At 48.5% G+C, this 10,779-nt stretch overlaps 2 protein-coding genes across 8 annotated transcripts; one reads left to right on the top strand and one right to left on the bottom strand.

Annotated features, from left to right (window-relative positions):
* The first annotated feature begins 628 nt into the window (after positions 1-628).
* On the top strand, positions 629-10,486 carry LOC108160832 (transient-receptor-potential-like protein). 7 transcript variants are annotated; one of them, XR_004472532.1, is made up of 14 exons: positions 629-940; positions 2,953-3,116; positions 5,068-5,305; positions 6,215-6,357; positions 6,414-6,786; positions 6,848-7,082; positions 7,217-7,490; positions 7,551-7,943; positions 8,255-8,450; positions 8,514-8,678; positions 8,755-8,977; positions 9,049-9,394; positions 9,447-10,320; positions 10,390-10,486. XR_004472532.1 is itself a non-coding variant. In XM_017295069.2 (14 exons), the coding sequence occupies exons 2-14, from the start codon at positions 2,617-2,619 to the stop codon at positions 10,066-10,068; spliced, it is 3,405 nt and encodes a 1,134-aa protein (XP_017150558.1). In that variant the 5' UTR covers positions 629-940; positions 2,423-2,616; the 3' UTR covers positions 10,069-10,486. The 7 variants fall into 7 exon arrangements, 5 of the variants coding, with proteins under 5 accessions (XP_017150558.1, XP_017150557.1, XP_017150556.1 ...); XR_004472531.1 differs by having other exon boundaries at positions 9,447-10,324; XM_017295069.2 differs by adding an exon at positions 2,423-2,649 and having other exon boundaries at positions 9,447-10,486.
* On the bottom strand, positions 3,788-4,585 carry LOC108160833. Its single transcript, XM_017295072.2, has 2 exons — positions 4,378-4,585; positions 3,788-4,303 (listed from the first exon to the last, which is right to left on the bottom strand). The coding sequence occupies exons 1-2, from the start codon at positions 4,430-4,432 to the stop codon at positions 3,963-3,965; spliced, it is 396 nt and encodes a 131-aa protein (XP_017150561.1). The 5' UTR covers positions 4,433-4,585; the 3' UTR covers positions 3,788-3,962.
* Positions 10,487-10,779: the final 293 nt, after the last annotated feature.

Genomic DNA, 10,779 nt, shown 5'->3' with positions numbered 1-10,779 from the left:
ATTAATATTTTGCAAATGAATCTTATACAGAGTAAATTAGGAATGAGAATTTAAGGGACCATAAAATGATAATGACGTCATAGGTTTTTCCAACAGTGCACTGCAGCGTAAAGTATTTTTCAAATCAAATTGGGAAAAATGCAATAGGAAACAAAGCCAGTGTGGCACGAAAGCAAATTTATATAAAACTAAATACATTGTATTTTTCAAAATTAAATTATAAACATTAGATGGGGGAAGAAAATTAAATTTATGGACAACGCAGCACAAATCAAATCACAGCAAAATTAGTTATAATTCAATTGGCAACAGTCGCCCGCCGGTGTCCTAGTCATTGACCGCAACTTTCCACATGTTTGGGTCCTAATCCCCTTAGAGAGCCATGCCACCAAAAGGCAAAAACTTGTTGATAGCCATGCGACCCCCAACAAGGGGCAGCGACGACTGTTGAACAGTTCTGCAATTCATAAAAACAGCGGACAGGGGCTGGCCTGCTGGTGTGGACAACCTCCAGGTGTATCCATGCGCTGACAAATATTTGACGTTTTAGTCTAATTAAATTAGCCACAACGCCGCTGCCCGGCCTGGCCCTCGGGAAAGGTATAAATTTCCATGTGGCAGTCGCAGCGTGTGAATTCCGCAAGTGGCACGTTCTCGGTCGCGGTTCCCGTCTCGACATTGTCGCGCTGTGCCCCGCCGTGTTCGTCCCCAAAAATGGAATACTAATACAAAATATTACACTCGTAGACAAAGAGCATAAAGAACGAGCAGTGCGCTTTGCCTGAACGTATGCAACGAGCGATTGTTATAAAATATATAAATTCATATTCAGAGTACCCTGACTAAGCCGCGGCACATTCGTATACGTATGAAGCCCCAGCGTCCATTGTGCGACCGTGCTGAACAATTGCACACGTTTTTATGCGCTGGAATGCAAGAAGTAAGTGGCTTAAGAGCAGTCCGAGAAGCCAACTGAATTATGTGGCTATATCGCACTGCCCGAAGGATAGGATCTGAGGGGGAGAGGAGATAGTGGCATTCATTGTGCTCCTTCCGTTCGGGAATGGCTGCAAAGTTATGCCAGGGCTTCCTCCCACTGAGAGTTGTCCGTGGAACTTGGCCACAATCAAGATTAGCACTTAGTCTGCAGATATTAGTTTATTTTTTGTATTTTTTATTAGTAAAGTTCCACTCAACACTCTGCCTCAACGGATCTGACGCATCTGTATTTATATATCCTGAAAAGCGAACCATTATTAATTCAAATTTAAACGCTGTGTATTTTTTCCTTCCCTTCCTTCCATCAACTGGCATGATAAAACCGAATTTATGGCGACACTTTTATGTCCGAATATAAATGTATACTCGTATTTATCTGTTAAGCGCCAAACGCCACCCTACGCACTTATATTTCTATCAAGTTAATTAAACAATTCCCTCTTTGTCCGCTGTACACAATGGTAGACCGCACAGGAAGGGAAGTGTTTTTGTGCCACAGCCCTCTCGATCGGGTCGGGTCGGGTCGGGACGGGCCAGTGCTTTTTTTTCTGCTGCCTTAAGTCCGGCGGAATATGCAACGCGTATGCATTTTTTATGCGGACCGGACTACAAGCACTTTTAAATGCGTCTGAACATTTTAAGGCAAAAACATGTAGTGCGAATGGCATTTTTTCCGATTGCGGCAATGGAAACACTTTATTTTCGCTCTGATGGAAAAAGCCTCATTAAACATTCATTTCGCTGTGATCGCGAGATGGCAGGAGGGAACAGGAAGTGGGGAAAAATCCGACAATGAATTATAGAAATTATTTCTAATGGCCAACCGATTGAAGGGGCTGTAAACAATCAAATGAAAGCCAAAAGAAATATCAATAAAAATTACAGCAGCGGGAAATGCAAGAGAAAATCGTCGAGAGTGAGAAAATTTCAATGAAAACAAATGAAAATAATTCCGCTTGTAGGAAAAATAATAATAATTCGTGTGTACCTCTTCTGGAAATGAGTGAAATAAGTTCTTTGCTGAAATACATTCTGATGTTTGCTCTTCCGAGTAGTTCCGCGATTGATGCTGTCGGGGGCACGACGAGTGCGGAGTCCGATCTGATCCGGAGAGTTCTGTAATTAAGTTTGCAAATTCCTGAAAAGTTGCAGTGCCGAACTCAAAAAGGGCTTAGTCGAGGCGGCCAACGAGAAAAACATTATAAACAGCTTAAATCGAAACTTTTTGCCAGCAGCCAGAAACCATAAACCAAGACAAAAACCCTCGGACAGGGACCCGCACACGCACATACACACACACACACACGCCCGACACAATCGGACGTAACTATAAAGGCAAAATCAACTTGAAAGTTGCATTTGCCGGGGCTTAGTGCTGGAGTTTTTTGGCTTAGCCTTTGTGTATTTAAATATATGTATTTAGCTCTGAATGGCTGTGTGGTAAGCCCCCTGACATTTGGCTGGAGCTGCAGTCTCGGATCTGGAACTTTGCCGACGACAGACAACATTCAGGCTGCACACATGCACCGTATGGAATATTAATTACAATCAGCTTTTTGTTAAGTGAATTATAAGCCAAAAATCACACAGAAAGAAAGACAGAGAGACCGATCCAGCATGGGTCGCATGAAGAAGAAGCTGCCGACAGGTGTAAGTACCAGCAGCAGATCAAATACTACTGCCTGCCAGTCGCCTTTTAAAGTCGCCTTGGCATTAGTAGGCGCTAAGCTTAAATGTCGGAAATGGCGCATTTCATTTCCATGCCATTTAGTCGGCCGACTCTCGAGCCAGAGACAATCAGCCGCCGAGCAGCCGCCACTTTGCACTTAATTTTCTTGTACAAGTGTGTTTATTTTTTATTTATTTGCAATTCCGTTTGCACGCACGCACACGAACAGCACCTACCCTACTTACCCTCCGCACTTACACCTGTATCTGTTTAAAATATGCCAGGTATCGTCTGGAGGCGCCACACGCAGTGGGAGCAGCCGCACTACAGCCCCCACAACAATGGTGGGCGGCTGCTGTATTCCACTGGGATTACCGCAACCTTTGCTGCTCGAGGAGAAGAAATTCCTGCTGGCTGTGGAGCGCGGCGATATGCCGAATGTACGCAGGTGAGCAGCTCGCTTTTATGCCTCCTACAGGGTATTCCATAGGAATATTAGCATCGTTTTCTCTCTTCCAAACCGCTATTCTCCATGGGAGGTATCGCCCGCTCGATAGCTGCTCTTGCCGTGGGTATAACAGGTGTCGACCGGGCCGGGCGGGCCATGTGGGTGGGGCAACATAAATCGCATCAATTGCTGCCGCTGAGGCATAGCGGGGTGGTTTCAATTATTTGCATAGCCGCCTGCCTGAGGGCCTCAAACGGTTACCTAACTTGTATGCTACATGCCACTTAAAAAGTAATACGATGGGGTTCCAGCACATATGCACATATGTACTTACATTCACAATTAAGGTCGTTTCTCCCAATGTATTCAATGAAAGTTATTTTAAAAGCGTGGACTCCTCTACTTGATGGGCCGCCTCTGGGAACGTACTCCTGGAAGCCCTCGTCCTGGTCAATTTCGTTGATCCTACTTCAGGGTCTACCTCCAGCTGGAGATCCCCACACCTTTATGAAGGTGCGAGAATCGCATAAAACATGAGTCTCGTGCTTGCCACATAATACTATTCAATTCAATACAAAACTAGAAAACGAGAAGCCCTGTCAGCCAGGGCTGTCACTCTCAGATTCCTATCGATTAATTGAATTCGTTGTCATTACTATTATTATTTAATCGAAAGGGAAATGATGCATTTTCTACATGACATGGGGGGGGGGGGGCAACCAAAGGCACGGTTTGCTGTGTGTAGAGCAGGAATACGTGTTCTGTGGTGCGCTGATCTCTGGTCAAGCGTGGTATGGCTGTGTGGTTGTGGTGTGCTTCTGTATGGAGAGTATGGCAAGTGTCGGTTTAATTTTCGTAATTGACTAAACGATAAGGATTGAGGCTCTTCATCTCCTCTAGAGTGTAGCGGTAGGGTGGCTGAAGTTCCTCGTTATAGGATGGCCCCGGCAAAAAGCGGTCGCGCAGCTGCCAGCATCCCATACGGATTCCCTTCAAGCGGCAGGCCCGGCGGTAGAGCTCCTGCTCGCGGTGCATGTAAAACTGGCACGCCGACGATGATTGACGGGGCATGAATGCCTGGATAGGCCCCAAGGGCTGACCAGTGTAGCGCGGACCCACAGTCGGATAGACTGCTACCTGGGGGTACCAGTTGATGGGGCCCAGCTTCATGTTCGTAGTCTGCGTCTCTGTTCGGAATGGAAGATGAGACTGTGGGTGAGGCGAGCCTGGGCACCCACTGCTGTCCTTGCCAGTAGCTTACCCTTGTTCTTCTGGGTCATCTTAATGACTAGTTCTTTACCCATTTTCACTTCCATCTTAAAATCAATTTGGAAAAATGGTTTACAACTAATTTAATCGCAAGAGGATGTTTTTTTTTAATTTCGTAGAAATAAATTTTCTTTTTTTAGTTCCTCTGAATATTTTACAACAATTTATGTTGACAATAGATCGTAAACTAAAAATTTTCGTCTCCACAGCCTGAAGGGTAGACTCAAATTTTGACAGTCCAGAATCTTGGCTAACTTCGATTTCGATTTCGGACAAATTGTCCCTGCCAACAGTGTCGGCGGCAAACTTTGAATGAAAATGGGAGGGACTGAATTTCCACATACCCATATCGATTCCTTCGCTGGTTCTGGCCCTGGCCCTGAGGCCGGCCCAGAGCTGATGGGAACTGAGCTGATTTTTTGGCACTGATTGGCAAAGTTTATTTTTGTTCCTGGACCAATGTCGAGAGCTCAGCCTCAGGGCCGTGCTAATTAGAAATTTTGGCTTCAACTTTGCAAGGAAAAAAAAAAAAAGTTTAAAAATGGTGGGACGCGAAAAAAGAGGAAGAGGTTTTTTCCATATTTATTTTGGCAGGAGGCCGAAATTTCCTTTATTAGCCACTCCCCTCCCCCTTCAATGTAATTTTCAATAACTGAGAAACGGGATATCTATTCTCATTCAGAATCCTGCAGAAGGCGCTGCGCCATCACCACATCAACATCAACTGCATGGATCCACTGGGCCGGAGAGCCCTCACTCTGGCCATCGACAACGAGAATCTCGAGATGGTGGAGCTGCTCGTCGTCATGGGAGTGGAGACAAAGGACGCCCTGCTGCATGCCATCAATGCGGAGTTTGTCGAGGCCGTGGAGCTGCTGCTCGAGCACGAGGAGCTCATCTACAAGGAGGGCGAGCAATATGTAAGTCATCCCCTGCTCGACTGCTGTGCTCAGCTAATTTGTGGTCGGAACGGGACCCCTAGCCAGAGTGGGTGCCAGCTTAGGCACAGTAAAACGGGGCTAACACGATTTTAATCAGTTTCCGTGTGTCGCCGACCCACACTCGGATCACGTACCGACATCTTCTCCAGGCTCAAGTGATTGGGAGTTCCCGATAAGCGGCCAATGGCTCCCACTGCCGCCTCCTTTTCGTTTATGCTCCTTCCAAATGGAGTTGTCTGGGCCCCCAAGTCCTGGTTCTGCCGGCTCATATTTATGCACACGAGCACGCTTCATTAGGCAACCATTGGGCGCTATTGGAGCGTGAAAATTACTGTTGTAACGCATATGCAATAAAACGTTTAACAGGCTTAATGCCATCCACAAATGAAGCGACGCGACTCGACAGTTCTCGGAAGTTTCTCAACAACAGTTGTTGTCCAGGGACTTACGCAGAAATCGAGAGTTTCGTTTCTGATTGAAATTGACAGTCTCAATGGAGATGAGCAATTTGGCAATTTAATTTCCTGTTTTTTATACCCATGGAGAGGACGTTTTGATCAGAACAGTGCGGCGCAGAGTAGGAATCATTTCCGAAATCATATACAATATAATTGTATTATATAGGTCTGTCCCAAACTTCCATTGTCGTATTATATCTGTTCCTAATCTTTTAGTTGATATTTATGATTCTGATTAACCTAATTCATATTCTTCAAACTGTTTGATGTCTTTTGAGGAATATGACAACCCTAGAACTATTCTGAAAGAAGGTCACACTATATTCTTTGAACAAACAAAAAAAAACTTTTAAGTAACTTTCTCTGAAAGAATAGCTCCAACCTACTCCCTAAGAGATCTAACCATCTTAGCAACCATTTCTCACCGCAGAGCTGGCAGAAGGTGGACATCAATACGGCTATGTTTGCCCCGGATATCACGCCCCTGATGCTGGCGGCTCACAAGAACAACTTTGAGATACTGCGCATTCTCTTGGATCGGGGAGCGGCTGTGCCAGTGCCCCACGACATTCGGTACGTTGGAGGCACTTTCTGTGGGATTGTGTATAACATTTTTGTCCTCCCAACAGTTGTGGCTGTGAGGAGTGCATGCGCCTCATGGGCGAGGACTCGCTGAGGCACTCCCTGTCGCGGGTCAACATATATCGGGCCCTGTGCAGCCCCTCGCTGATCTGCCTCACCTCTAACGATCCCATCCTGACCGCCTTTCAGCTCTCCTGGGATCTGCGGAACCTAGCGCTGACAGAGCAGGAGTGCAAGGCGGAGTACATGGAGCTGCGGCGGCAGTGCCAGAACTTTGCGGTGGATCTGCTTGACCAGACGCGTACCTCCAACGAGCTGGCCATCATCCTCAACTACGATCCGCAGATGTCCAGCTACGAGCCAGGGGACCGCATGAGTCTCACACGTCTCGTCCAGGCCATATCCTACAAGCAGAAGAAGGTTGGTCGCTATACAGTTTGCAGATTGGTTGGGCATTAACCTTCATTGTTCCCTTTGGCAGTTTGTGGCCCACTCAAACATCCAGCAATTGCTCTCCTCCATTTGGTACGACGGGTTGCCAGGGTTCCGGCGCAAGAGCATCGTGGATAAAATCATCTGCATCGCACAGGTGGCCGTGCTCTTTCCTGTGTACTGTTTTATCTACATGTTTGCCCCCAACTGCCGGACGGGACGGCTGATGCGGAAGCCATTTATGAAGTTTCTCATCCATGCCTCCTCGTATTTGTTCTTTCTTTGTGAGTACTTCGATTGTGCGTCCTGGCCCTGGCCCTGGCCCTGGCCCTGGCAATTGTCCAAAGCAAACATCAGGAGCTAAAATGAATATAGATTCCTTGGCCTGGACGCTCACTCATTGCTGTTTGCCTTTCAGTCATCCTCATCCTGGTCTCGCAGCGAGCGGACGATGACTTTGTGCGTATCTTCGGCACGACGCGGATGAAGGCAGATCTGGTGGAGCAGGAGCTGCGTCAGCGGGGCCAGGCGCCGAGCAAGCTGGAGCTGGTCGTGGTCCTATACGTGGCGGGTTTTATGTGGGAGGAAGTGCAGGAGATATTCGCCGTGGGCATGAAGAACTACCTTCGCAACATGTGGAACTTTATCGACTTCCTACGCAACACCCTCTATGTGAGTGTCATGTGTCTGAGGTGAGTCCCAGTCCGCCCAGAACCTCCCACTTTAGCTTACTGCTTTGATTTCACTCGCAGGGCCTTCGCCTACATCCAGCAGGCCACGGAAATAGCCAGGGATCCACAGATGGCCTACATTCCGCGCGAGAAGTGGCACGACTTCGATCCGCAGCTCATAGCCGAGGGACTCTTTGCGGCCGCCAATGTCTTCTCCGCCCTGAAGCTGGTGCACCTGTTCAGCATCAATCCCCATTTGGGCCCGCTGCAGATCTCGCTGGGCCGCATGGTCATCGACATTGTCAAGTTCTTCTTCATCTACTCCCTGGTGCTGTTTGCCTTCGCCTGTGGCCTCAATCAGCTGCTCTGGTACTTTGCGGCCCTGGAGAAGAGCAAGTGCTATGTCCTGCCGGGCGGCGAGGCGGACTGGGGCTCTCACGGCGACTCCTGCATGAAGTGGCGCCGCTTTGGCAAGTAAGTCCAGTCACCAAGCCAATTAGCCGGCCAGCCTTCATAAGCTTGTCCATTCATTCAGCTAATTATGGTCGGTACTCTTCGTGGCCAAGAGTATATCGGTTTCATGTAACAGGAAGAAGGAATTACTCCATTACTCCTGAATTTCAGAGGCTATAAGACCAATTGAAACTATTTTTAAATACTCTTAATCTTCCCCATCATCATTGTTTTCTCTTCTCCTCTTCGTTTAAGATCCCTGTTTCGTGAGCATCCCATAGTCTACTACCGATTTCTCAACAGCTTACCTTTCCTTTCGTTTCATGTGTCAGCCTGTTCGAGTCCTCGCAGTCCTTGTTTTGGGCCAGCTTCGGAATGGTGGGCCTGGACGACTTCGAGCTGAGCGGCATCAAGTCCTACACCCGCTTCTGGGGCCTCCTCATGTTCGGCTCGTATAGCGTCATCAATGTGATTGTGCTCCTGAATCTGCTCATCGCCATGATGTCCAATTCGTATGCCATGATTGATGTAAGTAGCTGCGCCGCTCCCACTCCGCATCCCGTTCAGCATAGTTTGGTCTGGTGTTTGCAGGAGCACTCGGACACCGAGTGGAAGTTCGCCCGCACCAAGCTGTGGATGAGCTATTTCGAGGACAGCGCCACCCTGCCGCCGCCCTTCAATGTGCTGCCCTCGGTGAAGTGGCTCATTAGGCTGTTTCGAAAGTCCAGCAAGGCCATCGATCGGCAGCGCTCAAAGGTAGTTCTTGGAATGGCTTTCAGTGGCTGCGATGCACATTCTGATTCGATTTTCGATTTCTTGGCCCCCCTCCCAGCAGAAGCGACAGGAGCAGGAGGAGTTCAACAAGTACGACACCATCATGCGCTCCCTGGTGTGGCGCTATGTGGCTGCTATGCATCGCAAGTTTGAGCAGAATCCCGTCTCCGAGGATGACATCAACGAGGTGAAGAGCGAAATCAACACGATGCGATACGAAATGCTGGAGATATTCGAGAACAGCGGCATGGACGTGTCCTCGGCGAACAAAAAGGAGCGGCGTAAGTAGAAGCTCGGATTTCCCTGCCTTGCTGGGTCCTTCTTTGATCTCTCATGTGCGGAGCTTTTGCAGAGCCACGACCCCGACGCATCAAGGTCTGGGAGCGTCGCCTGATGAAGGGCTTCCAGGTGGCTCCGGTTCAAACAAGCGGGGAATCTTGCGGGGATGCTTTCTGCAATGTCAACGGCGAGGGCGACATGCGGGAGATCAAGGTCGAGAGCATACCCTCCAGGCCAGCCAAGGAGACGGCCCGTGAGAGATTCCAGCGAGTGGCGCGCACAGTGCTGCTCCAGTCAACCACCCACAAGTGGAACGTGGTGCTCCATGGCACGCTGCCAAACTCCCAGATCGGACGCTGCACCAAGAACGAGCGCAAGAACCTGCAAAATCTAGGCAGGGCCATCGAAGAGGCCAAAAGGTGGGTCTAATCATATGTTGTGGCTCTCGTATTTCAAGGTGTTCCCTTTCAGGCTTATCATGCTCAATCCAGGCTGTTCCTCGGGTCGTGAGTCGCCCATCCGCATCGAGTTCGAAGATGAGAAGTCGAGCACCTTGCTGGAGCTGCTCAACCAGATCAGCGAAGAAATCAGCGAACGCGAGCGTCCGAGAATCAAACCAACCTGGCGGCCTCCGCTGAAATCCGTGGCCGCCCGGGCCTTGGCAGCCAATCAGGGCAGATCTTACACGGCGCCCGAGCTGAAGATCAGCAGAAAGTCATTGCCAGCGCCGCCACCAGCCCCAGCACCAGCTGCAGCTCCTACTAAAACTGCCATTTCTCACCTGGCTAGCAATCGGTCACGAGAGCTGCCCTTGTGCCCAAGCAAACTAGTGACAACTGCTCCTGCTCCCGCTGCCACTCTCCTCAAGAAATCAGCACCCTTAGCTACGGCTACATCCTCACGCACTCCCTTCTCCGTGGAGCGGAAGGAGCGAGGCCATATCTCAGATGGTGTGCAGGCGGGCAATCCAAACTCCTTCGATATCCACGTGGTCGATCTGGATGAGAGGAGTAGGCGCCTCGGCGGGGATAATGTATCCGATATTAGCTCCATTGCCAGCACGAGTCCCCAGCGGCCAATGAAACGGAACTAAATGTGGTTGTGGCACGGACACTGGCTCTGGTGATAAGTCTCCCTCCAAATGGGGCCAGCAGATGCCTCACAAATCTACATATCTACAAATACTTCACTTACGAGTACACTCGGCAAACAATAAAATTATTTAGGCAAATTCAATTGAAATGCTACTTGTTCATTGTAATTCAATACGAATGGAGCTAATTTATTCACACAGAATTCACATGAATGGCCGTGAATAGGCTGAAATCAACTAGGACCAGCCGAAGTAGGTAATACCCTTTTTCGATGCATTTAAAATATCTTTGTATGAAGTGCACTTTGTACTTTTTTCCAGCTAAGACTGTGGAACTAATTTTGTTAATTTCCAGTTCGAGCCAAGTTTGTAACCAATTTGATAATAATATAAATTTGATTTTGAAGTTAACTGAATATTCCTTAAGGTAATTACCGGATCGATCCTTCATCTTCATTCGCATACCTGGCTGCAATCTTCGATTAAACTGGAGTATACCCATCCGTTTATAATGCCCCTGACTTTGTCTCATAATGCCATTTACATACACCCAATGAAGCGTGAATAGACATGGCGGACCCTTGGGCCTTAGGGACCTGTCCCTGTCCTGCCCAGAGCTTTCTGGGGAAAACGTGCGTAAGTTCGTGAGCCGGAAGCATCAAAGGCAATTGAGACACCAACATAAACAAGTCGCCGGCTAAACGCTCCCTG

The sequence above is a fragment of the Drosophila miranda genome, chromosome 3 (genome assembly GCF_003369915.1).
Source record: "Drosophila miranda strain MSH22 chromosome 3, D.miranda_PacBio2.1, whole genome shotgun sequence".
Lineage (NCBI taxonomy): Eukaryota > Metazoa > Arthropoda > Insecta > Diptera > Drosophilidae > Drosophila > Drosophila miranda.
The sequence above is the reverse complement of the archived record's forward strand: the minus strand, read 5'-3'. Positions and strand labels throughout refer to the sequence as shown.

Bases quoted from the DNA above. Each gene is read 5' to 3' on its own strand.
- LOC108160832 (XM_017295067.2), top strand. From the start codon at position 869: ATGAAGCCCCAGCGTCCATTGTGCGACCGTGCTGAACAATTGCACACG. The intron at 3,117-5,067 runs GTGAGCAGCTCG...ATTCTCATTCAG, and splicing joins GATATGCCGAATGTACGCAG to AATCCTGCAGAAGGCGCTGC. The intron at 6,787-6,847 runs GTTGGTCGCTAT...TCCCTTTGGCAG, and splicing joins TATCCTACAAGCAGAAGAAG to TTTGTGGCCCACTCAAACAT.
- LOC108160833 (XM_017295072.2), bottom strand. From the start codon at position 4,432: ATGGAAGTGAAAATGGGTAAAGAACTAGTCATTAAGATGACCCAGAAG. The intron at 4,304-4,377 runs GTAAGCTACTGG...CATTCCGAACAG, and splicing joins GATGACCCAGAAGAACAAGG to AGACGCAGACTACGAACATG.